Here is a 26,163-nt window from a genome sequence, read left to right on the forward strand (position 1 = left end):
TAAAATACAAATTAAATTAAAATGAACATTATTTAATATTTGTCATTTAATATCAACTCTTAAAAGTCAAATTGTACTAGCCAACATGAGGAAACCACTCAAAATTCGCATCAATATACTTTGCCACTACTGTGAAAAAAAGCAACATTCTCATCCGTTTTGAAAGTATTTTTGCCCTGCAGCGAATAATTCAAGAGCTGCCTTACTAAACCGTTTCATATTCCCACCTATTGGGTGATATACTATAAAATATACTATAAAGGCTCGACTTAGAACACTAATACAAGAGTAGGTACTATTGGTTCGCCAAAAATGACAAAAACGAATATTTTTTATTCATTTTAGACCCCACCCTACGATTTATTAACATCGGAACTCCACGACTACTATCAAAAAGGGAGTTCTGGCAACAGTATGACTACACTGGATATTATAAGAATCATAGACGGGATACTATGGTAAGTGCTAGTTTATTTATATATTTATAAAATATAGCATTTCATATACTTCAGTTATTTCTGAAATACCACTTACCTAGTGGTACTTACCACTTACATACTTAGATACATAGAAAACATCTATAACTCAGGAAAATGTATTCGTGATGGACACACAAATAAATGCCCTGACCGGGATTCGAACCCGGGACCTCCTGCTTCATAGGCATGGTCACTACCTACTAGGCTAGCAGGCCGTAAATTTTTGAGTTTATTCAATAATGTTGAAGAAAAAGTAAGAATAATTTCACTAATTATTTCAGGGATGCTCTACATAGCAAAATGTTTAAGAACCAAATTGAATATTTTGCCAAAGAAGACATACCAACGTATTCCCATTTGACGAATGCTATAGAGAGCAAAGAGAAATCAGTTTTAAGCAGACGGTAAGCAGTTTATTATTAATGAAAATACCTATAAAACGCTTCCTCATCATCGCCATAGCTTGTCAATGCTAATACTTCGAAAATATTAACTAACGTCAATGTGGCGAAGACCGTCTATGTAAGACAGTCACTGTGAGGTAAGACCGTCTAAAATCTCTTTCGTCGCGTCTAACTCATGAGTCACATACTCCACTTACAGAAGGTCGGTAGAGCAGAAGTTGCGAAGCGATTCCTATCTAAGTACCTACCTACCTACGAGAGTTCTTGCCCTATGAGTCCTATGACGGTCTTCCCAACCAAACATTTTGTATGCCGGTCTTTCCCACATTGCCCTTAGAAAAATGAAGTTTTTCACGAGAATCAGTAGTAAACTTAATGTGGTTTCAAATTTTTAGAGTAACGTCGGGAATTTGCGATGCCATCGTGAACAAAGCCATCTACCATGTCTACAACCTCAACCCGAAGCACGAAATATCCATCTTCGAAGCTGAATAATAGGACTTTCTATTTAACCCTTTAACCGCCAAATACTTCACTGACGCGCCCGGCTACAGCGCAATATCAACCTTCGTGCATTCTGAAAAGGTTCACGATGACGCGCCGCACACGATAGGAGTGGCGTACAAAGGGTTAACGACACATTTTCCATGGAAGAAGCGCGCGTCGAGTTGTAAAAGCGTCTCTAATTTGTAGTTTAATTTCTTAGTCTTAATTTTATTAATAAAGTTGAGTTGGCAATAATAATCAATTTATTAATTAAACATTCAACAATTATTCTTAACTATATCAGTTATGTATATCACAATCATCTGGAATGGGACAAAACAAATACAAAAAATATATACCTTAAAGTATCAATCAAGAATTTTCTCCAGTCTCAGTTGTATCTTTTTCGGTTTAGGCGAAGCGATGACGGTGACTTTTACACGATCACCCAGTTTTGGTGTTTGGTTGCCGCCGAGGTTGCTTCTGTGGATGAGGCCGTTGTCCTTGAACCCGCAGTCGACGAAGCAGCCGAAGGGAACCACGTTGCGGACCACTCCTGAAATAGATAGGTATTAATTATATACATACAATTAACCATTGATAAGTTTCAAGCCCATCGACCAACAATGCTTGGGCGACCGTCAAAGGAAAAGAATTATGCACTACATCTGTACCGTCGGCGAAATATTTTTTTTTTTTAAAAGCGATGTCGTCGCAGCTATTCGTAACAATAAGAGATTAATGTAGTAAATGTCGTTATAACCAGCAGCAATTTTAGTGTCATATACAGAATTACGTTTCATTCGTCTTTTTAGTTTGCGGAGGTTAAAAACCTTAGTGAAAACCACATATATAATCCAAAACTACGCTGGGCCCAATTTTGGCCGATACCTAGAGTCAGACCAAGCAAAGTCCGATGCATTGGATTTGATAGCCCACGCAGTGCACGTGTAATTTTAAACGTCAAACTTCTATGAAATTATGACGTATAAATAACACTTGCACTGCGTGGGCTATCAAAATCGCTGCAGACTTTTCTTGGTCTAACTCTATACGTTAGTCATAAGTCATAACCAACAATTAGGCTTATCCTTAACTAGTGAGAACAGAAAAGTCTTCTCTTTTAACCGTTTCATTGCTTGTCCCATTTTCGAAAACTTTTGGCTGTGGCGGCGAACAATTCCATGACACGAGAGGCGTGCCTTACGCCATAGAATATGATGGCACGCCTATCGTGTCATACGCCACACGTTAAAAACTTTGATGACACGCCTGTCGTGCCATCCGCACGCTTATAATATAACGAACGTCAAAAACAGCCTCAAGAAAAGTCTCACCTGTCAAAGTTTGACCTTCCTTCAGCTCATCTGTCGCCTGAATAGCCATAGAGTACACCGGCTTGCAGAATACTATAATATTGTCCTCATGCGGCTTCTGTTTAAAAGCATTCACTATGAGCTCTAGAGTTCCGGCGTCTGTCTTTAGCTCTTTGCTGAGGGAGCTGATGTCGAGGGTTGAGGTCTTCCTTTCAACTAATACGGCGAAATGTGATTGGGTGAGTTGGTTGATGTCAATGCTAAGTTTATTTGCAAATCTAAAAAAAAATACAAAAATAAATTGTAAATGCAATTGTGGGGAAATTAATAATACCTCAACTCATTAGGGAGTATTACTGCAATGTTCTGCCGCTAGAGTGCAGCACTAGTGCACATCCTAAATCATAGAGTAAATTATACCTTAAACAGTTTTTTGACAACTTTTCACTATGCCATTGATGCAATAATGCTGTTTATTTACAGGTATCGATAGAATACGCGAGACTGATAGAGATGCAGAAACCGAACTTTCGATTTTCGTGTTTCGCGTTTGTGCTAGTGACGCACTCTACGCAGAGTTTTGCGTAATATTCCCTATTTAGGGAAAATAGTGATCGATTGCTAAAAGATCAAAGATGATTCACGTCTAGCATCCTATATTCGCTGTGTAAACGTCGCTAGTATGCACTAAGCGAAGGCAAGGAAAGGTCAGTTGCGGCAAGTGCCCTTTTGAAGCAATTGCCTACAAGCCTACACAAATACCTAATACAATCCCTATCATTGTAGGCATATTTGTTTCAAGGACTCATTTTAAGGATTAGGTGTAATCCCACTACACTTTCTTTACCTAAGGAATTTTCTGGTATTCATATAATCGACGTACTGGTCTCATAAGCGAACGCGTCCTGGCTCTGTAGATAAGTTACTAAATCAAGCTTACGATCTAGTCAAGAAGGTTGAAATTGTAGCGATAGTTTTAAAAGATATTCTGTTAACATTTTGTAAACTAATCCTTTCAAACATCGACCTTACGATCTAGGTTCAAATTGATATGACAACTCATGTAAAACATTCTGTAAAACTTACAATTTTGCTACGCCATAACTTTCCGGATGAATAATGGTAGAGTCGAGAGGCTCACTCCCACCGATAATCTTTAGAAAACCGGCACATTGTTGAAATGTGATTTTCCCGATGCCCGTCACTTTGAGTATTTCGGCCCTGGTAGTGAATCCGCCGTTGTCTTTGCGATAGGCAATTAGTTTTTTAGCACGGCCCTCATTCAGTCCCGATATTCGCCTGAAATAATTAGAAATCAGTGGTAACTGGTAGTCATAAGTTAACGTTTAATAATCTAATCTAATCTGTTGAGATTTATGTAATACTAGCGACCCGCCCCGGCTTTGCACAGGTTAACAAATTATACATAAACCTTCCTCTTGAATCACTCAATCTATTTAAAAAAAACCGCATCAAAATCCGTTGCGTAGTTTTAAAGATCTAAGCATACATAGGGACACACAGCGGGAAGCGACTTTGTTTTATACTATGTAGTGATACTAATATAGTAAAATGTATAAAGTAACATTTACCTTAGTAAGGCCAACGAAGCAGTATTAATGTCCACACCAACCAAGCTGACGATCTTTTCAACGGCACAATCCAGTGCTGTATCCAACATCTTTGGCGGTATGTCGTGCTGGTAAAGCCCTACGCCGAGATTTTTTGGGTCAACCTGGAATTTAACAATAAAGTATAAGATGTGAAAATGTAATAAAGTACATTTTGTATGAAAAGCGACAAGTATTCGCTTAATCCCTCGCTTTCCACCAACGCGATGTGGGGTCAGCAAAAATAATCAAAAATCAATTCTAAAATGTATACTTCAGGGTTGATTATTGGCTGTCTTTTGATCCCCGGAAGTCGAGGGGATCTTTAAGTCCTGGTCTGGCCATGGCGCTGTTCGCGAAGCACTTGCGATAGGATCGCTCGCTATTCTAGTGAATTTTACAGTACGATTTGCAGCGTTTATGCAGTGCGCGAGCGGTTGAAATGTTTCATTATGGTCGGTTTTTTTTCATAAGGTTTATTTAAAAGAACATGTGGTAATACTTACTTTGATAAGTTCTCCTAGGGGATCTAGAACTCTTCTAGCGATAGACAATGCCGATATGAGGTTAGGGTCCATATTTGGGTGCTCCTAGAACATGAAATATAAAAAGCAACATTCATATTTGTATTGTACACCTACAAGAAACAACTGTAAAGCGTGGTGGTAGAGTAAATAGGTATACTTATAGAGTGGTTATCGCACAATTAAAATATTCGCAGCGAGTTCTGAAATTCTTGTGGGTTTAATTCAAGATTTTAAAGATAATCTACGGACACATGAACCCTCTGAACGCTGGACCTATCGTGCGTGGCGCGTCATCGTGACTCTTGTCGGTATGTACGAAGATTGATATTGAGCCGTAGCTACGCGCGTCTTTGACGGTCAATTTATTCATTACATAAAAGTTATACAGCATAACATAATCTACAATTCAATATATAATTAGAGAAAAAAGAAAATATTCAACTTCCATCCATCACCTCACAGTACCTCAAGCACATACGGCACACATCCGTCCACTGACTTGCAAACAGATCACTTTCTATGCTTTCACTGGGTGCCCATGACAGAAATGAGTTTAAGACGTTAGGCTACGTTCACACGGCATTGTCCTGCACGTTTTCTTGCAGTATAAATAGTGGCACATACTTTGTGCATAGAACTATTCACACGGCGTTTGTCCTGCAAAAAAACGTACATTCTTTATACGTTTAAACGGATACTCACCGGACTTGTCAAGCAAATCGAATGAACTTTAACGTATTCGGTTTGCAGTGGCGAGTAGTATAGTTCTGTTTCATTCACACGGCCCGATGTTATACGTTTTTTATCGAATAGAAACCGAACAAGCGTCTATGGTACTAGAGCAACTTTTGGCGGGAACGCACGTATTTTGCTTGCAATTTCAAGATTATTTCAAAATGATTGACGAATCTTTGATGGACAATGAATTATTAATTAATTTAATCGAACAAAAGTCCGTTTTGTGAGATAAAACTACCGATCTTTATAAAAATCGTGTCGCAACTCAAGCGGCTTGGAAGGAAATTATGAAAGCTGATGCTTTGTCGACGGCGAAACCTTTGTCGCCATCGATACCAATATAAAAGTACGATGAAGCGTGGATCCATCTCAGACGTCTGCCCACTGCGAAAACTGCGTGAAAACTGTCGCTATTCGGCGTGAAAACTGTCACTATTCGGCGTGAAAACTATCGCTATTCGGCGTAAAAACGGTTTTTAAACGCATAAAAATCCGCGTGAACACCCGACTGTTTGTACGTTTAAAACCGAATACGTGAAAAAACGTGCAGGACGTTGCCGTGTGAACCTACTCTTAAGCGCACGGATGGTGTAGTTCCTGTACGCGTTCTCGGGACAGCGATCAGATTTGTATTTCGATTTCAAGGGTTTAAATTGAGTTTTTGTATTTACATCTGCCGATTTACCTTTTGGGCCTCCTTGCTAATAGAATAAATCGATGCCCCTTGCTCCGGCACGATAATTACAGGAATGGAGTCCGATATACGGTGATATTTAAGCCACGCTTCGGTTTCGCGGCAGGCCGTGCCGTTCCCTAAGCCGATTAATTCCACACTGAAAGAAATCATCAACCTTTAACCACTGCCTTAATATAAAAGAAATAGACACACAAAGCAGAACAAAAACGTCAAGAAATGTGGATCCCAATGACGTTTCGCACCATTTGCATTGATGATAAAAACGCTTACGTAAATTTTGAGTCAAGATAAATGTTTCGTACAGAAAAGAGCTTAATGTCGTAAGCATTAAGTGTCAAATTTGCAAACATAAGTACCAACACTGTTAAAAAATTTAGTCCGATGGCACTAAACGTAACTTATTTACGTCAAACAACGTCAAACGAGAATAATGAACGAATGGAGTCACTTTGGTACACTTTAATATGTATTACTGTACAGGAAAATATTAAAATTGAAGTAATAAATAAAACAAATTTAATTTAATCGGGAGCTCAAATAAAATTAATTCGTGGTTCAAATTCAAACAAATTAAATTTTTAATTCGTAAGTATACGTCTTTAAATACTAATTTCCTTGAAATAAATTCTACTTATTAAATAGCTGTGTATTTAAGATCTACATTTACTCATAGCACGGGTGCACGGGGACATTTAGATACTGATTGGATTTTTATAAAAAAAAATCCTGTGGTTGTCATTGTGTTCCGACAGGTTTAGCATTTACAGTTAGTCGATATAAGCCCTTATTGGTGGTGTATATGTCGGAAACAGGGAAATGGGCCAAACACACAAGTGCCGTTTTGCCTTTTTTAAAACTGCATCACCCCTATCTCTTGCTATAATTAAATAGCAGTCCACTTTGCACGTCGCATAGGTTTTCTTGGAAATCTTCAATTTAAACAATATTATTTCTAATGAATTCCATATAAAAATATAAAAAAATATTGACCTCACATCGACTCGATAGAATTTTGTTCCTTGACATCCCTTCTTTGGTACTAAAAAATTAATTTATTCAAAACCATAAAATTACCACCAGATTACATAAATTATGTAATGCTATCCAAAGAATTAACCGAAAGAAATACATTCCATCCTTTTTCCTTGTTTTATCATTGTTATTTTTACATATTTTAACGGCACATTTCGTAATTGTTGACAACTTCACATTTGAGCGTTTCAAACAAGACTAAACGAAAAAGTAATGCATGATCTGTTTTGACATCACTTTTGTGGGGCCATTTTTGGCGGCTGATTGGGTATCCAGTTCTTTATACTATATCAATGCCTTTAACATATATTCAATTCGGTTTATTTATTAAGTAGGTATATATTGTTATATTGTGTCTTTAAACTTTTTATGGGTAATCCTTGCCTGTCAATAAAGGTTTTTATTTTATTATTAATATTTAAACCTTTGAACGCTTATGTCATGAACTCATGAACACAAACATCACTCAAACGCCAAGATCCCGGGCGCAAGCGAGCTAATATACGAGGGGCGTTCAAAATATTCTCGGTATTGATATCTTACGACCTCTTCTAAAATTTCTTTCGTTACTGGCCGCTAAGGTTTATTCATTGACATTAAAAAAAAGTATAATTCGAACCGAGATAGTCTTTTGTTTTTCTGCAATTGCTGAACAAACATGAACATCCTGTGCGAATTGACAATGTTAACTAAATTAGAACATCGATGCGTGATAAAATTCTTGACAAAACAGGGTAAAAATCAAAAAACCATAAAAGAGGAAATGGATTGTGTTTACCGTGAGTCTGCTCCTTCTTTATCTACCATTCAAAAGTGGTCAAGCGAGTTTAAACGCGGAAGGGAGAGTATTGAAGATGACCCTAGACCTGGCCGGCCTGTAGTAGCTACTTCACAAGAAAATATTGATAAAGTGGAAAAACTTATATTGGAAGATGGTCGAGTGAAGGTAAAATCTATAGCACAAGTAACCAATCTCTCTATTGGTACCGTACATGATATTATACATGACCATCTTAATATGTCAAAAGTAAGTGCAAGATGGGTTCCGCGAATGCTGACTCGGCTTCAAAAAGACATGCGTGTAGCTTGTTGTTCCGATTTTATTGACCTGTGCGGTGAAAATCCTGATGAGGTGCTGCAAAGAATAGTTACTGGAGATGAAACCTGGGTTCATCATTATGACCCAGAGAGTAAACAAGAGTCCATGCAGTGGCACATTAAGGGTTCAGCTCATCCCAAGAAGTTGAAGGTCATCCCTTCAGCTGGCAAGGTCATGGCCACGATATTTTGGGATTGTGAAGGAGTATTACTAATCGATTATAAAGAAAAAGGTGTAAATATCACAGGACAGTACTACGCTAACATTCTACGTCAATTAAAGGATTTAATTAAAGAAAAGAGGCGAGGAAAGTTAACCAAAGGTATTCTGCTTCTGCATGACAACGCCCCCGTCCATACTGCTCATATTGCCAAGGCAGCTATTGTTGAACGTGGGTTTAAAACTGTTACTCACCCACCGTATAGTCCGGACTTAGCCCCCAGCGACTTCTTTTTGCTCCCCAATCTTAAAAAGGATCTGCGTGGAAATAAATTTTCTGACGATGAAGCATTGAAGGCGGCAGTGGAGGAGCATTTTTACACGAAAGATAAAAAATATTTTTACGAGGGATTAAAAATAATAATTGATCGATCTTTTAAGTGTATGAACATAGGGGGGGAGTATATTGAAAAATAAAAATATCAAACTTTTCGTACTTGTTTGTTTTCATTCTCATACCGAGAATATTTTGAATACCCCTCGTAAACCATACTCGTAAGTGTGAAGGTTACTTTGACGGCGTCCGCCACACCATAACACCTATAGTGGTCCTTTGCGCGGTGGGCACGACTAGTAACGACATCTGTAGGTGTGCTTGGCATTCCAAAGGTTAACCCTTCGAATGCCATAATAGTACATTACTGCAGACGCCGGGAAAGAAGGGCTTGCCGGGTGAGTAGGTATAGACGGCCGACCGTAGGGAGGCTGGATAGTGATACGAAGTCGGCAAGACCTTTTCACGGCTAGGCATGTATAGTGCTTTTCTCAAACATATGCAATGAAATAAAAAAAATCACCATTAAAAAAAACAAATTATAAATATCAACCACCAATAGCTACACGACAAAAGTTTTTTAATTTTCCTTCCAATCCTGCCCTAATGCCTTTTTTTTACGGAAGTCGTCCGTATTTCGCGTGTGTAGTGTTCGAATAGACCCTATTAGGGCCATTATACACAACCTGATAATAAGAATCTCAATTTCAATAAATAAAATAAATGCAGAGGATTTTAAATATTGTCTATGGTCTCTGGTGACTTACGTATAGACAAGATTTTAAATTTAATCATCAACACATTGAATCATACAGATTCGTATTCTTAATATCAGTACGTTCGTGTATAACAGGCGTTAACACGGATATTTTGGTCCAATAACCATTCATTCACTAAAAATAAAAAATATAATTCGGCTGTTTAGCCTGTTCATGGACACAGACCCCATGTTTACATTAGAATTAAAAAAAAATTACTTCCCGGCCTAGGCCTTCAATTTCGTATGAAATTCCTTTACAGTTCTCTGGAGTTGCTCCGCCCTAAACGTGATACTTCGAAGCCTGATATAACGCCCGGAGCGACGACATTTCATTGCATGTTTGAGAAAATACCTATTATACATAACGCGTCATCGTAAACTTATTGAAATGCATGAAGCAATAAAATTGCAACCATATAAAACTTTGCTTACTTGTGTTTGGTAAATAGATTTCTTAATTGTGTAGCGGCAGGGTCAAACTTCATGTTCTGTCTTAAATTTGGATGAATAGTACACGCCTCTAACTTTTCTCCATCTGAATCTATGATACCTATCTGAAAAACAAGTAAAAATATCGTTTAACTTATTAAAGTTACATAAGTTAAAATGGACTGCGCTGATGGCCTAGTGGTAACAACGTGCGACTGCAATCCGGAGGTCGCGGGTTCAAACCCTGGCTTGTACCAAAGAGTTTTTCGGAACGAAATATCATTTGATATTTACCAGTCGCTTTTCAGTAAAGGCCCAATGAAGGCCTAGTTTACCCTCTGGTTTTAAAGGTCAGGTGTCAACGCTTTCGTAAAAACTAGTTTCAATCATAATTTACCTTACAACCGGCTTTGAAGCCAGGATCCAATCCTGCTATCCTCCTATTCTTTACCGGTTCAGTCAACAAATACTTCTCCAGATTAGTTGTAAAAGTCTTCACAGCCTCTTTATGTGCCTCTGTGGTCAGGTCCGTCCTAACTTTCCTTGACAGCCACGGCTTGATAAGGCGGTTGTACGCGTCTTCTAGACCTTTGTGGACCCAGTGATTGCTGCTCCATAGTGTCATACAAAATCTGAAAAATAAGCAGTTCATCATACACGAGTATTTGCTATGCCGGTGGAAACGCACGGTTTATCAGGCGGTGGAACATGCTATGCGATATAGCTGTATCGCTACTTTATCATGGTAGTTTGGCTATTCGGGAAGATATAAAAAAAACACGATTTTATTTTTGTTTTGGATAAAATTTGGCTTGTTTGAAGAGCTTGTCCTAAATTCCTAAAATTATGATATGAGTACGAAGATTTTAAAGTTAAATACTACCAGAGTTTTACGATTTTATGTATTGATTCAAATAAAATGGTTAATAGATTCAAAGGAATTTGAGTCTAGTTACATTACATTATTTTAATAGTACACATACAGCGTAATTGCAATATGGCGTTGCCACTTACATAAATGGGTGAATCAACTTTTTCTTGTCACTCGTTGCCATGGTTACGTTCTCCTGGGTCACTCTTAAAACCTGATTTTTAGGCATTTAAATTTACCAAACACGCTTTTTTGTGATATTTGTAAATCCTTTCCATTGAGGGTCGTCTACCAAGCGTGTCAGAAGAAGGTGGTGTACAATGTCTTCTAACAAACTATGCTACTATTGTCTCTTGGCTGACTGGACAGGATAACAACAAGAAATAGTTGATCCACCCAAATATGTTGTGATTGTGATTGCTACATAGAAGGTACAAATTTCTTTGACTTTAGTATGACGTTCCCTATATCTAGTTCATGGTGTGAATGCTATGCATAGACATTAATACACATATTCAATAAATATCAATATCAATAGAATATACCAATTCGTACCTCTCCAGCTTCTGATGAAACCAATCAGGTACCACTATTTTAACACTAAGTATTTTTTCGTCTTCTCCTCTATTAACTGCCAAGGTCTGATGTGGTTTGACAAAATGAACTGGGCACTTCCAATCAAAATACACTTTGTAAGTGTCAGGGTCAGATTTGGTGTCAACTTTGATATTCTCATTCTCCTTTGGTTTTGTCGAACTTTTGGTACGGCTGGTTTGGATTGTGAATTTGGTTTCCTCTTTCCTGTAATGAAAAAAATATTGAAATCATTTTAGCCTCATCATCAAACCCTGTTAATTACATTTTTTTTATCAAAATTTTATCACAAAACTAGAGAATATACTTAATATTTTAGGTGTTTGATGGTACGTTTACACGCTTGCTGAGGCTTGGCAATCGTCTACAAGCTTCAAGCCTTTACAAACGCTTGGATGCCATTTACATGCTTGCGAGTGCGTTACTGTGTTCCGGACAAGCAAGCATGGTAAACGTGGATGTTGAAGTTGTGTCGGCAATTGCTCTGTCTCCAAAAACCGACACTAGCCCGGATCGCGACAAGCTCTTGCAAGCTCACGCAAGCCAAGCCAAACAACCCCGTTCACATGCTTGTGTTTGTGGAAGCTTGTCGAGATTTGCCAAGCGTGTAAACGTACCATGATGTATTGACGTAAAATTTGTCTCTTATTGCCCAAACATTTATAAATCAACATAGATAAACTGATAATAATGAGATTAAATTGGAATTTATTTTAGGTAGGTATATTATGGCAAAGAAAAACTATGCTTATTTCATCATAATATTAGCGGGCCTATCGCGAATCGAATTTATTAAGATTACTTTGCGATAGATAGGAGTTCAAAACACAAAACTAGTAGAATGCCTATGAAATGCCTTCACAGTCCGGACGAGCCTACTGATTAACAGTCCGCCGGACGGTATCGGCCTGTCAGTTGTTCGGGACTGTCAACTTCTTGTTCTAACTGACAGGCCGATACCGTCCGTTAACAAATGCTGAAATTACATATATAACTCTCAACTTGTACAATCTAATGTAAATTAACTTACAATTTTCTCATCTGTTCAATAACTCTAGTATCCTTATAAATGACATCAGCAATGATGTGCGTCACATGAGCCTCCACTTTGTCCACCGATGACAGTTCCTCATGATGAGTGCACAATGTCCGTAGATCAACATACTCTCCATTGAGTAGTTTCATGGCATAAGGCTCCAGGCCTAGATTACGCGCTTTTTCCGCTAGTGATAAGGAGTGGGTCTTTAATGGGGCATACTGAAAACATAAAAAAAAAAACCACTTGTGGTAAAACTAACAAGCCAAAAAAGTTATTTAACCCTTAGAAAATTCACTGGGAATTTATTAGTAGAAGTATCATTCATTACTTCTGTTACAGACAGTCCCTTATGCCCAGGATGCATGGAGACAGAAGAGACAACCTCTAATAGATGGAATGCTACGGAGGGGCTCCGTACATAACAAAACATCATGCATCTCCGGGAGGTCCTCACTGAGGTCCTACTAATTGATGTATGTTTGACCGAATTAAGTGACAGAAACCAGCTTGTATTACATACAATTGAATTGAATTGAACAATAGGTATATCTTACCACTAAGTCAAGTTCTGATAAATTCCGAGCATTCAAAAGACTTCTCTGAACATCTGGTGTCAGTTTCTTAGATTTTCTCAATGTCTCCATTACAGTTTTTGTTTTCTTTTTTAAAGTAGTAATGTTTTGGTAGCTCTCAAACAGTTCTTGAAGCCTAAAAAGAGCATTATTAACATTGTAACAAAGAGTATTGTTTTTTAATATTTTGATAGTACCTAAACAAAGGTAGGTACTTAAACAAAACATAATATACCTACAGAAATTTATAAGGCTGAAAATTATATGCATTATTGGTCCAAAAGTTTGTACTTAAATGTAAAGATTAATGGTCACTAATGAACAGTAAATATTGACAGGGTTAAAATAAAATGAAAACAAATCTTAATAAGGCAAAAGAAACAACTAACTTAAGACATTTGATTTTGAAATGAATAAATATACCTGAGATGTTTAAAAATTATGGAGTTTGTGAAATTTATTTACTTTGAACTTTGTTAGTACATAACTGAATAAAATTTAAATGATCTTTAATAGCATGCAGAAAATGACATTAATAAAAAACGAAACATACCGATCTGGCATTAAGTAGTCCACTTCAGATTTTCTATATCTGCAAATAAAGGGTAGAGTACACCCTAATCCCAGGAGGGAAACAAAACTTTTAGCCAAGTATAGTGGCACCCTCTCCACCTGCGATAACACCTCTGCCTCATCCCATGTAACAACAGTATGCTCGATGTATTCATGTCCATCGTCATCTGATTGATCTGACACTGTTTCTATTTTCTTCGATCTAGCAGCGGCTTTGGGTTTAGAGTCAGGTTTTGCTGGCACCTTAAAAGTTTCATTTTTATCAGTCTTAAGTCTTTTACTCGGCGATGGCTCTTGTTTTGCAACCGCGGCCTTCCGTTTTCGGGTAGTGGTTGTAGGTTTTTCCATTGCAGTGCATAAAAGAAAATTAGGATAGTTTGTAGAAGACAACTTCTTCCTATACTGAATGTAATTGTAAAATGTAAATAGAAGAAGTCCTTCAAAAGCAAAACGTAAAACGAAAGCGGCAAGTTGTCTGTGACACTGACAGTACGTAGTGTCAGTGTCAGTCACTAGTGACAGTGACATTTTCGACAGCTCCGACAGCTGTTTAGTACGTTCGAATACCAAAATATTACCCGGTCAAACAACTTTGTCAGTAGAAAAAGGCGCAAAATTTAATTTTTTTAGTTGAGTGTTTATAACAAGAATAATTTTACAAAGGAATATATTTCTCAAAGTTCCTGATGGAAGTAAAAACCTTTAAGTAGAGTCCAGAAGAGACAATTTTTCGCCAATCTGATGAAATTGTCCGATCGAATCAGGCCGTGCGGACGCAAACGCCAATTTGATTCCCCGATCAAATCAGCAGGTGCAGACACAAAAATGCCAATTTTCGAAGTTAGTATCTATGGAATGCAAATTGGTGATTAAATTTGTGTGCGTGTGGACGCTAGATGAGATTGGCGCCAATTATTTTCCTCGATTCGGTCGATTTGCCCAGCTCGTCTGGACTCTTTTCTGAATTTAGTCCCTGACAACAGGGTCAACAGGATACTTAGGATACGTCCCTAAACGTGAGACACGAAACACGAAGACTATTTGCATCTCACTTCTACGTATTGCTGAGCCCCTGAGTTAAAACTCTATAGTTGTCAACAGTGTTGTAACAAATATTTTTTGTAAATGTTATCGATAATACCCTTGTATTATTAAGTTATATATATATATATATATAATATATATTATTAAGTTACAAGAATCCCTGACAATGTAAGTTACGCTCTCATTTTAAAACAACATGAGTATTGGTCACTGACCATCCAGCCTCTAGACATAGCATAGTCGCGCTACCCCCTCTGCCACACATACGGTAGCGTTACTCCATCTTCGAGTCACGCCTACACCGCTTACTTCAGTCGGCGGACCGGGCTCGGTCTAGAAACTTCGGTAGCTCGAAGAAGTTTTTGCTATCAAAAATGCATTATTGTTGTGTCAAATTGTGTGGCAAGAACACTAAAAACTCTGGTGTACAAAAAAATGGCATTTCATTTCACAGGTAAGCCGATTTTTTAGAGATTTGGATAAAAAATATTTTAATTTAAGCGTCTCATCAAATTTGACAGCGCTTGAAACTCGATGACGTCTTTTAAGAAAGTCTCTTTCTATCGCGCTGCATCCGTATACATCCTTTCTTGTCTTTTATTACGTGACATTCCTCAGCCCAAACTAGTGATGTCCATATCCATAGAATGTGATTGTTTACTATTGACAAGGTAATTCAATTCAAATCGCATAGGTATTTGCGAAAAATTCACTGCACTACATAGGTACTCGTATTAGTGATGGGTAGGACATCAATTTAAAATGAGTTTGTATGAGTACCTCATTTACTAAAATGAGGTGTTACAATGTCTTACTTCAAATGAGGTGAGGTACTAGCATATTTTCAGCGTCGACTATTCCATTAATTCCAACGGCGACAAAAATATTTAATGTATATACATATTTATGTATTCATCACTTCCTTAATAAATAAATAAATAGTAACATTTAATTGGAGTGCAATTCTGGAGGTTAAGAATAGAACTTTTAGGAGAAAGATAATTTTAGAATCAAGTAAAATGAATAGAGGAGTGAAGTAAGACATTTTTGCGGTACGAAGTATTGCGACAAATTAACAAAATGAGTGGTACAAATGAGGTGCCTCACGAGTGAGCGACTCAACACTAACTCGTATTACTTTTAGCGATTATAAAAACATTGCAAATTTAAATTAATCACAAGACCAATTTTATACAAAAACACACGGTTGCAATTTAAAATGCATTATTTTGATTCCATTTTTGTTGAGAATAGTGGGCGTCGGTTTAACTTTTTAATTTTTGCTTTTTTTCTGTGTACGACTGCTAACATGGCAATGATACTTGAACATTCGGCCAAATAATTTAAACTTCATTTAGTTAGATTGTGTTAAATACCATTTCATTTACATAATAACAAATAAATATTTGATTTAAACCATGTAATATCTCTTAATAGAATTATACAGGGTGTTTTTAATGGGTGGGTATAGTAGGATACCGCGAATACAGGGTGGATTTTCTTTTTGGCTCAGTGAGGGCAGCTACCAGATCCCGTACTGCTACGAGAAAACGGTCTTAAGAGACCTTCCCTCGATTTCAAATTAATGAAGATTGGCATTTACAGATTTTGGAAAAAACATACAGGATACGAGAAAAAGGTCATTTTTGACAAACTTTTTTTTATGCCAATCGATCCCATTCCTATTGAGAATCAAAAGCTTGTATGGAAGCAAAAAAAAATTTCCGGCTAGAAAAGCCACAAATCGAGGAAAACTTTTCCTATAATATTTGACCAATCAGTCCTGTCCTGTTACATTTAAGAACCATAACACTGTATGAAGACATTGCTGTACGAATGATGGGCGAGGTAGAAAATTGTGAATAAAATTTCACATTTTCTCCATAGTAAATGTATGGAAAAAGTTTTTATTAATTTGTGGCTTTTTAGTACATTACCGTAAGTCGACCCCTAGGAAACTATTGATACTGGATAGGAATGGAATCGATTGGCATACAAAAGTAGCATGTGAAAAATAAAAGTTTTCATTTTCATTCAAATATTATGGGAAAAGTTTTCCTCGATTTGTGGCTTTTCTAGCCGGAATTTTTTTTTGCTTCGATACAAGCTTTTGATCCTCAATAGGAATGGGATCTAATTTGAAATCGAGGGAAGGTCTCCTAAGACCGTTTTCTCGTAGCAGTACGGAATCTGGTAGCTGCCCTCACTGAGCCAAAAAGAAAATCCACCCTGTATATAAAGCAGCAACCCGACTGATTAATTGACATAATTGCTCTCCCAGAAGGGGGTTCCTGGGGTATTTGACTTTGATACGGTCGTATAGAGGGGGTGGTTTGGCGACTTCCAGAAAAATCCGACTTTTGGTCTACCGGATTATCCGACTTTTGGTCACTAAACGGTGACAGATACGTGGGAGATGCTCGACCAAATGTCATAGAGGGACGCTGACAGTTTCTGAAGCCGCCATTATTTTTTCAAAATGGCGGATTCAAAATGGCGATCATTTTTCAAAATGCTCCCAGCGCGCTAAAATTTTGGTCACGAAAACTCGGGGTCACCTAGCTGTATTCCTATGGATTTTTTTTTAATAAAACCAATATGGCGGTAAAAATGGCCACTTATTTTTTATGAAAAGCTTCAAAGGTGAGAGATAGGTGGGGGGTGCTCGACCAAATGCCATAGAGGGCCCGAGACAACACAAATTGCATTTAAAAAGTTTCAAAATGTACTAACTAACATAAGAACACCTTGTAATACCATGGTTGCAATAAAGAATTATGATTATGATTATGATATGATTTTTTTTTTTCAAGTTGGTCTGAGCGCGTTGAGATTTGGCATGCGGCGAGCTTGGGGGCCCAAGATTAGTATGTGAATTATTTTTTATTAACACTCAAAATGGCGGCGGACACGGGCAAAGGAAAATTTCCAAGTAGGTTAAGCGAACCCGAAGGGCGAATATCAGGCTGGGAGGCCGAAGGCTGACCCGCCGAAGGCCCGAAGCCTTCACCCCGACTCCCAAGCGTGCAACCCTCAGTAATTTAAAGCGAGGCCGAAGGGCGAGCTGCGTGAATGAAGTGCTTCCAAGCAGGGATGTTGCGAATATCCGCATCCGCATCTCGTCTCGTCTCGCGCTTCTCTAAATCCCATAACTTTTTACCAATAGTTTATTTTTAAATTAATTATATAAAGCAGATACACCTGCTAACGAAACCACAACGTTATGGGTTAATGTTTTCGAACGAACGAATCAACATAGCATTCAAAACATGCTTGCATATTATTACTGTTATTACATTATTGACCGTGATTGACAATGTTATTATTCAACGTGTCACATCACTAGCGCCCGGCAGATATTTCTGTCTGACGCCCACGTGTGTTTGAACGGACCAATCACGGCACGGGACTCGCTCACCTCGTCCCCCGCACCCCTGTATTTTTGGCAGCATCGGTTTCATGAAAGAATTGGCCTAAGTTGAGTCTAGAGGCTGGATGGTCAGTGGTATTGGTATAAAATGAACATTCACGTATAGTAACATAAATCTATGTCTGTTAAAGAAAGAAGTTAAAGTGGATGCTGAGTAGTAATAAAATAAGGGTGAGATTGTATTATCAATATAATCGGAAGATCAGCGCTGGAAGCTACCAGCAACATGAGAGAGGGCCATGAGAGAAGAGGCCATTTCGTATTCATAAAATTTAGTCATATTTAATATGACTTACCCGTGTATTGGTGCCACTTCCTATGGTAAATATTGGTCTGTTATTATTTATTATTGGTTGAACATTGCACGTCTGCTGTATGTGTACGGCTCGTGGCTAAAATTAAATAAAAAACACTGATTTAAGAGAAAGGGGATGACGTCACGTCGCCGCTTTTCCATTTTCCTCCCTGGTAATATTAATTACAGAGAAGATTTTCGTTTTTTTTTAAATGTTTAGCTGTTAACATTTGTATGGAATGCTTGTTTATCGTTCTTCAGTTTTCTCATAATCGGAAAATGTCAAACGAAGATGCGTAGCCATGGTTAATTTACAATGAAAAGTGTAAAAATATTCTCCGTAATGTAAATATATAGTATAGTAGTCCGCCATTTGTACATTATTTGTGTGTATTGTGCAATAAAGTTTAAATAAATAAATACATAAATATAGGGAGGAAAATAAGGACTTTGTATGGAGAAGCGGTCATCTCCTATCGTCTCTGATTAAAATGTAACCAATAAGTTAGTCTCTGTCATGAAAATATTACTAATAGTCACGTATAAATTAATCAGCTTTACTTACCCTCGAACTGGTACCACTTCCTAAGGTAGTTGGTACATTGTAGTTTCCTGTAGGTTGGACGTTCCGTATCGGTGTTACTACCTGCTGCCTCTTAAATAGAAGGTTACAAATATTGTACATGTCTTTCAGTGGCGGTACATCAAACATATCCATAGGCAAGCCGCCTAATTTGGCTTACATATTTCCTTTACAACTCTGCTCAAACGTCCAAAAACAGGCAAGACGGAGGGAATCAGCTTTTATCGACGCGCCGCCACTGATATAGCAAGTACTTAAACGTAAAACATCTTAAATAAATTTCCTCTTGTTTTAATAATGCCACTTACCACAGGTCGATTTAGTCTTTCATATACATTGCGCTCTTCATTCTGTGGACGTGTAAATGGAGCAGTCTGGAGTAAAAATTAAAACAAACGCGTCTTGAAACTACTTAATTCATTATTTTTATTTAGCAAAGTAAAGAGTTAAATTTAAACATGTAAGACCCAGGGTGCTTAGCTGAGGGATCTTGATGAAAAGCACCGAAGCAGAGGGAAGTATAAGTATATTTCTTCAAGTCACTGGATACAGTCGTAGAAATACAGTGTCTTCGATATGTACAAGATACAGAGTTAGTCTTACGTATATTAAAAAATTAAAAAAAAAAAATAATTGTGGCTTGCCGATACATAAGTAGTTCGGTTTTCCTCGATTAGTACTTCTTTAGTTTCCTTTACTTTTCTGGTTCGAGCTCATATCTATTTGTTTTATGATATATATTGAGTATTTATTTATTTATTTAATTTAGGTTATATTTATATATGTACGCTTTATTTTTATTTATTTAAGTATTTCTATTTATGTTTATGTATATTATTTGTAACAATGTGTATTCAAAACTTGCATTTCATTAACTTTAGTGATTGCACACTATTGTTTTGTTTGTCATTCATCGTTACTTCTGTTTTGTTTTATTCGTTTCCTCAAAGGTTAACTGGAAGAGATCCCATACAGGGATAAGTTCGCCTTTGTTGTATTTAATTTACTCTGTAACTATGTTTCTCGTGTTTTTATTTCTATGTGCAATAAAGTATATACATACATACATACATATATTATAATTCAGTGTATAGGTACTGTATTTATAACTATTTGTATAATTAATGGATGATCATCAGTACATAAAATACAGCCAATAGTTATTTTTACATCATAAGTGTCATAACAAAGGCTCACTTCTTGCATTGTTAACTTAAGTGGAATCCAGACTGGACAATTTTTCGACAAACTGATTAAATTGTTCGATCAAATCAGACCGTGCGGACGTAAATTACGCTAATTTGGCTCGCTGATTTCGATACTACACCTACCTGTGCAACTCTCTGATTATATGAAGCCGGATTTGGTGGTCCTTGCGTTGCTCTAGTTTGTACGCGTTCATCTCGTTTAGGCGACCGAGACCTATCCCATATACTTGATGCTGAATCATTGTCCCCCTTAAAAAAACATTAACTTAAAGTCATCATTCGTTTTACGGCTATACAATTCAAAGCGAACTACAAATAAGAGTATATACGTAGGTACATTCGTGTTGGTTAGTTAATCACACCTTCATACAAACTTCCACGGATCCATATACCATGTTAAATACCTAAATTTAAATATATAAACCCACTAAGACTAACATTTATCTGTCAAGCCATTTCCGTTAGTAGAAATTTTTTTACAAATTTAAAAAAAATAGGCGCGAAAGGTTAACGGTTTCATAGAAAATTTGAATTTAGCGCCTTTTTGTTTTAATGCTTATTTGGACATAAACGGTACAATAATACTTACAGATAGAGTCTGTGCGGAAAGAGAAGAGTCGTGGAATGTACGGGGCCCAATACATTCCACGACTCTTCTCTTTCCGCACAGACTCTATTAATATTATTCAATACATGAACCAATGAAGTTGCCACTAACTACTAACACGTACTTATACAAAAACAAACAACGGAACGGTTCTCAACTGATAACGTTGCTTGTCTGGCTATATGTAGGTATTTCTTTACATTGACGTCTTTAAAGTTCGTGTTACATGTGATTAAAAAACCGAGCTCTGCTGCATGTGCATGTTGCTTTATAACACAAAATGCACAATAAGCGGTGTCAGTTAGCCACGAGTAAGCCAATACACTGATATGAAATACGAGAAGACACCCGCTGGATAGGTAGAGTTGGACCAAGCTAATTCGAAGCAGCGAATTTGATATTGATTTGATAGCACAGAACGTGGAAGTGTTATCATAAAATAAACGTCAAATGTCTATCTATGAAATGATGACGTTTAAATTAACACTTCCACAGTAGGGTGGAGCGTCGTTGTATGGGAAAAAATAAAAATTTGATTATCAATGTGGAACCGGTACAAAAAGTTGCAGTTTGTCATGTAGATTATAGTGATTATATCAAGTTTCAACATAAACACTACTTTTAGCCCTCTACCCAGCCGCTAAAGAAATTAATAAAGGTAAATTTTCATCAATTATTTAAATATACTATTTCACTAATATGTGTACATTTTATTGAAATTATATAATACTTAATAGGCGTATAATAAGTTATTACCAAAATGTTTGTGCCTTTTTCAATATTTATGAAATAATAAAATTTCAAACATTCATATTAAACAGCAATTTCATGCAAAACAAGGAAAATGCTACAGTGTAAAAAAATTATATGAGTTATTTTTTCTAGACATTCTTGTGCCAAAGTAACGATGTTATTGATTACGAAAAGTATCATTTTACTGCAAAAAATGGTTTGCTTATATGTTTAAATAAGCTTCAAATTTTGCCCTTCGGCGTCGCTTACGCCCTTTTTGGGTCATGTTCACACGTATGTTAGGCATATATTCACTTTTACTAGTAGTATTTTTATTATCTTATCACATTCAAAATAGTTTTCACGGTTCTGTAATAAGTTGTAAACTCCGATTTGTGCACAATATCCGGGGGTTAAAGGGCCTTTTCCATAAAACCCCTGTTTACGTGGTTTCACCGTGTCATAAAAATATACGTTACAAACAAAAATAAGTATAGGAATCGAGTATATCTGTAACAAAAAGATGTTATTTAATGAATAAAACTTGTTATAAAAAAATAAGCATAAATTAAATTCATTAAAAATATACATATATTGCTATATATAATCGAATAGTAGAGGACTAAAAGTATATACCAATATTTTTTTTATTTTTTTTTTCCCTCAAATAAAAAAAAATTAGACATCCTTTTAGAGGGGTTCCATTGCTATATTCAAGAATTTTGGATTTCGCTCCACCCTATTCCACAGTCATGTTCTTTTGAAAATATGAACTGGTTAAAATTGTGCCCGAGATGGTTAATTTATTCATTATTATCTAGGGTTCAAGCGTGCGTAAAGGGAAATCCGTCGTACGTTCATATATCGATATCAACGTAACGAAATAGTAATGTAGGTACATCACTATTCCGTTACTAAAATGCCAAACAAAACATGACAAAACGACTTCAATTTTTGAAAACTGACTTTTTGAAGACAATAACAACCACTCACGACGAGATCGACGAGCTCAGAAAACGGTTTATGTTATATCTACTTTACCTTTCTCATGTACAAATCTATCAATTAGAGTAACTACCCGTTAAATTGATAAATTATTTATAAAAACACTTACCAGGCACGACTGGCACGATCCCATGTCCTGTTAATGTTAATAATAATGTAATGTTAACGTATCCTTATTCAGCAAGTTACAATAATATTTTTCAGAGCATTGAAGTGCACACTCTTTCGAGTCTTTCGTTTCGCTTGAATAATAATAATATTATTTATCTTCGTTGGCTTCGTTCGTGCTGATAATGCATTCAGTAGTGTTGACTTTCTAGGACGATTATTTTGACTCGATTATGTTGTTTAAATCGAGTCGATTGTAAAGTGACAGCTACAACTTGACTTTGTAAAGCGACGTGACGTGCCATTGACATTTATTTGTTTTTAAAATGGTTCATAACCTCAATACCTGGAAACTGGAAACAAGACACTTTGTATTAGGTAAATAATTATTTACAAAATTATGACTACGCCTAACCTGAAGGCTAATAATATTTTAAATTCCCTTATAAGGAATTATTTCAAAGGATCATTAATATTTTCTCTACAGGTGAGTAAATGATATACCTTAAGGGAAAATGTTTTTCAAAGTATTACATAAATTTCCGAATTGATCTAATGAGTCATATTATTGTCTTATAGCCTGAAGATGCAGAACTCATGACATGGACAAACCAAAGAGCGTTTCTTGATTCAACAGTTCACAGTGAATTATTAAAACGCTACCCAGTTAAAAACGAGTTCTCAAAACTCTTTTTCAAGAAACTGATCAGTTTTATTGAACCCTATCAAGAAGTTCACGACGATGTTTACGAATTCTTATGCTTATCGATGAAAAGTGAAAGCTCAGACATGTTTTGCTACCGTCACTATGTTATTGGCCATAGCCTGGGAAATATTATTACAATAAAGGAAACTAATAACATGGTTGTGAATGGGACCACTGGGATGCGAACTTGGGAGGTATATTATCAAGCTTATAAACTTTTGTCACCATAACTTTATTATTTTATTGGGGTGATATTTTGCATGATTCACATAGCATGTTATAGCTGGTCAAGCAGATCTTGTCAGTAGATAAAGGCGGCAAATTTGAAAAATGTAGGCGCGAAGGAATATCGTCCCATAGAAAATTTGATTTTTGTGCCTTTTTTTACTGACAAGATTTGCTTGACCAGCTATAGCTTAGTCATTAATTTCCTTCTAATATACAAACAATATTGCTGAAATTGATAACGACCTACACATCTAAATGTTGACTATGTTTTCAGGCTGCTCTGATGCTAGCAGATTGGGCGCTATGCAATGAAGATATATTTTTAAATAAAAAAGTATTAGAACTTGGTTCTGGAGTGGGTTTTACTGGGATCACCATAGCAAAACATTGTGGAATTAAGTCTATAGTTTTAACTGATTGTCATGATGATGTGTTTAAGGCAATAAGGGAAAATATTCTTATTAATTTTCCTGGTTCCAATGATACAAATAAAAACGAGTTGTCTGATTCACAGAGGAATTGTCAGTCAAATATAGGTAATAAATCATATACATACTTTATTAGCATCATATAAATAACATATTACAACTGTCAAACTCAAAAATAACAAGAGATGATAATTCTAGTATTGAGTGTTGAGTGTCTAGTAGTGAGTGTTGTTAATTTTGAATTAATTCAAGTTTTTTATATAATTACTTTGCAGATGTCATGATGTTGGATTGGAATGATGACAATGAAATACCTAGTCACTTGGTGCCAGATATTGTAATTGGAGCAGACATAGTATATGATCCTTCAATTCTACAACCACTTTGTAATGTATTACGAAAGTTGTTTGACAAGAATGTTGAATTAGAAGTATACATCGCTAGCGTTATACGCAATGAGGACACTTTTAATGAGTTTCTAAGAACATTGGGTAAGGTTAAAACTTTTGTTTGAAAGTATATTTTACAAAATGACATTTATTTAGGGTAATTTGCCAGTAACTGGCTACCTGCCAATAACTGGCGACCCTAAATTAAACATGATTTCGATTCACCTATAAACAGTATTGATTTTAGTATAAGGTTTCCATAACATATGCGGGAGAGGGGTTTGGATCCTCGCTCTGGGTTCTTCCTGATGCAAAGGTTATCCATCGCGGTTCAACGTGGCAACGCAGCGAGCGTGATGGGCACTTTTGCATCGGGGGGGTCGCGGAGCGATTTTATCGGCTAAATTTAGTCTAAGTGTAATTTGTGTTTGATTTTTTAAGTTTTCTTGTTTCTTTAGTTAGTTTAGATCATATGTTTTTTTTTAAGTTACTTTGATGTGTAATTCTGTAAATCTGACATTATTGTGAATAGGCCTTGATCCTACCTTCTGAACTACCTGTTAAAGATGTGCCAAATAAAGCTTGTGCTGGAGTTCCATAACTGGTCAGCCTCCGTTAACTAGCCACCTTATACTAAAATGAATTCTGTTTATATAGGTGAATAGAATTCATTTTTAGTTTAGGGTGGCCAGTTAGTGGCGAATTGCCCTATACTCTACATATTTTCATAAAAATTAATCGTAGCCTAAATACGAACCTTGAAGAAATTTTGCACTTCTGTATGTTTATTGTTGATTTTATTGTTTTTATTTCAGAGAATAATGAGTTAACGTTTTGTACAATTTCACTGGAGTGCAGCAAATTAATTGATTGGAACTACAACAGTAAACAGAGGTGTTTATTAAAAATAATAAGAAATAAAATCATTGCACTATATCATTTTGCTTTTGATTTTAACTAGGGTTGCCAGATGGTCGGGATTCGGCGGGATTCTCCCGATTTTTAGCATGTGTTCCCGATTTCCGACAAAGTGGAAATTGTCCCGAAAAACAGCTGCGAGTTATAAAACAATAATTTCAAGTTCCGAACTGTCGTCGAGCGAGCGAGCGACCCATGTCGAGCGTGTCAGCGTTATAAAAACGTCTATGGGCAGAGCGCTGACGTAGTGCCAATAATGTAAAATATCGTTGTTTTTAATGCAATTACTTTAATCTGAGTGTTTTTTGATTTTCCCGACTTAAGTCTCAAAATCCCGATTTTTTTTTATTTTTTTCCCGATAATAGCGCCTTTTGATCTGGCAACCCTAATTTAACATGGAAGAACTTCCTCCGTTTTTCCCCCCCCAGGATACCTACTTACCAATATTATCCTCCCTTTAGTCTTATGTCCATGAGGGACGGTAATCGCTTATCAGGCGATTTATCTGAATAAAAAAATCAATCCCTTCTAGTTAATAATAATACAATGAAGGATAAACTGCTATTATTTTAATTTTGTTCGATGATATACTTTTCAGTTTGTCGATTTATATATATCGATTGTAAATCGGTTTCTTGACTTTCTTGCTTGCGCCACAACCCTACCAATCTATTCAAGCTTATTTTTAACCCATCGTAATAAATATACTCACCTACATAATTATTATGGATCTTATTAAAAACGATTTGTGTTATTTTTTTA

General features: G+C 36.5%; 3 protein-coding genes and 1 long non-coding RNA gene across 4 annotated transcripts in view; 2 read left to right on the forward strand and 2 right to left on the reverse strand.

Annotated features, from left to right (window-relative positions):
* LOC134648755 (cilia- and flagella-associated protein 65-like) overlaps window positions 1-1,444 on the forward strand; it is a 29,227-nt gene extending 27,783 nt beyond the window's left edge. Inside the window, exons 24-26 of the mRNA XM_063503279.1 lie at window positions 346-458; window positions 761-883; window positions 1,279-1,444. Of these exons, the coding sequence (XP_063359349.1) occupies window positions 346-458; window positions 761-883; window positions 1,279-1,378 (336 nt within the window). The 3' untranslated portion in view covers window positions 1,379-1,444. The remainder of the gene's footprint in view (window positions 1-345; window positions 459-760; window positions 884-1,278) is intronic.
* Window positions 1,445-1,684: 240 nt separating this feature from the next.
* LOC134649078 (uncharacterized protein YdcI) lies at window positions 1,685-19,200 on the reverse strand. The gene is made up of 14 exons (XM_063503794.1): window positions 19,054-19,200; window positions 18,490-18,585; window positions 13,700-13,962; window positions 13,129-13,282; window positions 12,566-12,792; window positions 11,497-11,742; window positions 10,468-10,702; window positions 10,074-10,195; window positions 6,246-6,393; window positions 4,802-4,885; window positions 4,278-4,420; window positions 3,772-3,984; window positions 2,707-2,963; window positions 1,685-1,925 (listed from the first exon to the last, which is right to left on the reverse strand). The coding sequence occupies exons 1-14, from the start codon at window positions 19,198-19,200 to the stop codon at window positions 1,738-1,740; spliced, it is 2,523 nt and encodes an 840-aa protein (XP_063359864.1). The 3' UTR covers window positions 1,685-1,737.
* Window positions 19,201-19,370: 170 nt separating this feature from the next.
* LOC134649298 (uncharacterized) lies at window positions 19,371-22,767 on the reverse strand. Its single transcript, XR_010096948.1, has 3 exons — window positions 22,733-22,767; window positions 20,403-20,528; window positions 19,371-19,445 (listed from the first exon to the last, which is right to left on the reverse strand). It is a non-coding gene; the product is annotated as an uncharacterized LOC134649298 (long non-coding RNA).
* A 336-nt stretch (window positions 22,768-23,103) lies between these two features.
* Window positions 23,104-25,937, forward strand: LOC134649080 (protein-lysine N-methyltransferase EEF2KMT). The gene is made up of 6 exons (XM_063503795.1): window positions 23,104-23,218; window positions 23,311-23,631; window positions 23,940-24,201; window positions 24,369-24,584; window positions 25,298-25,418; window positions 25,934-25,937. Exons 1-6 carry the CDS (start codon window positions 23,132-23,134, stop codon window positions 25,935-25,937), a joined length of 1,011 nt encoding a protein of 336 aa, XP_063359865.1. The 5' UTR covers window positions 23,104-23,131.
* Window positions 25,938-26,163: the final 226 nt, after the last annotated feature.

Source organism: Cydia amplana, chromosome 6 (genome assembly GCF_948474715.1).
Source record: "Cydia amplana chromosome 6, ilCydAmpl1.1, whole genome shotgun sequence".
Classification (NCBI taxonomy): Eukaryota; Metazoa; Arthropoda; class Insecta; order Lepidoptera; family Tortricidae; genus Cydia; species Cydia amplana.

What these genes read in the sequence shown, in the direction of transcription:
- LOC134649080 (XM_063503795.1), top strand. Translation starts at nt 23,132, where the DNA reads ATGACTACGCCTAACCTGAAGGCTAATAATATTTTAAATTCCCTTATA. An exon ending in GAATTGTCAGTCAAATATAG is followed by an intron (nt 24,202 to 24,368) that starts GTAATAAATCAT and finishes ATTACTTTGCAG; the next exon opens with ATGTCATGATGTTGGATTGG. An exon ending in TGAGTTTCTAAGAACATTGG is followed by an intron (nt 24,585 to 25,297) that starts GTAAGGTTAAAA and finishes TTTTTATTTCAG; the next exon opens with AGAATAATGAGTTAACGTTT.
- LOC134649078 (XM_063503794.1), bottom strand. Translation starts at nt 19,200, where the DNA reads ATGTTTGATGTACCGCCACTGAAAGACATGTACAATATTTGTAACCTT. An exon ending in ATTGAACAGATGAGAAAATT is followed by an intron (nt 11,743 to 12,565) that starts GTAAGTTAATTT and finishes TTTTCATTACAG; the next exon opens with GAAAGAGGAAACCAAATTCA. An exon ending in CCCTAGGAGAACTTATCAAA is followed by an intron (nt 4,421 to 4,801) that starts GTAAGTATTACC and finishes GTTAAATTCCAG; the next exon opens with GTTGACCCAAAAAATCTCGG.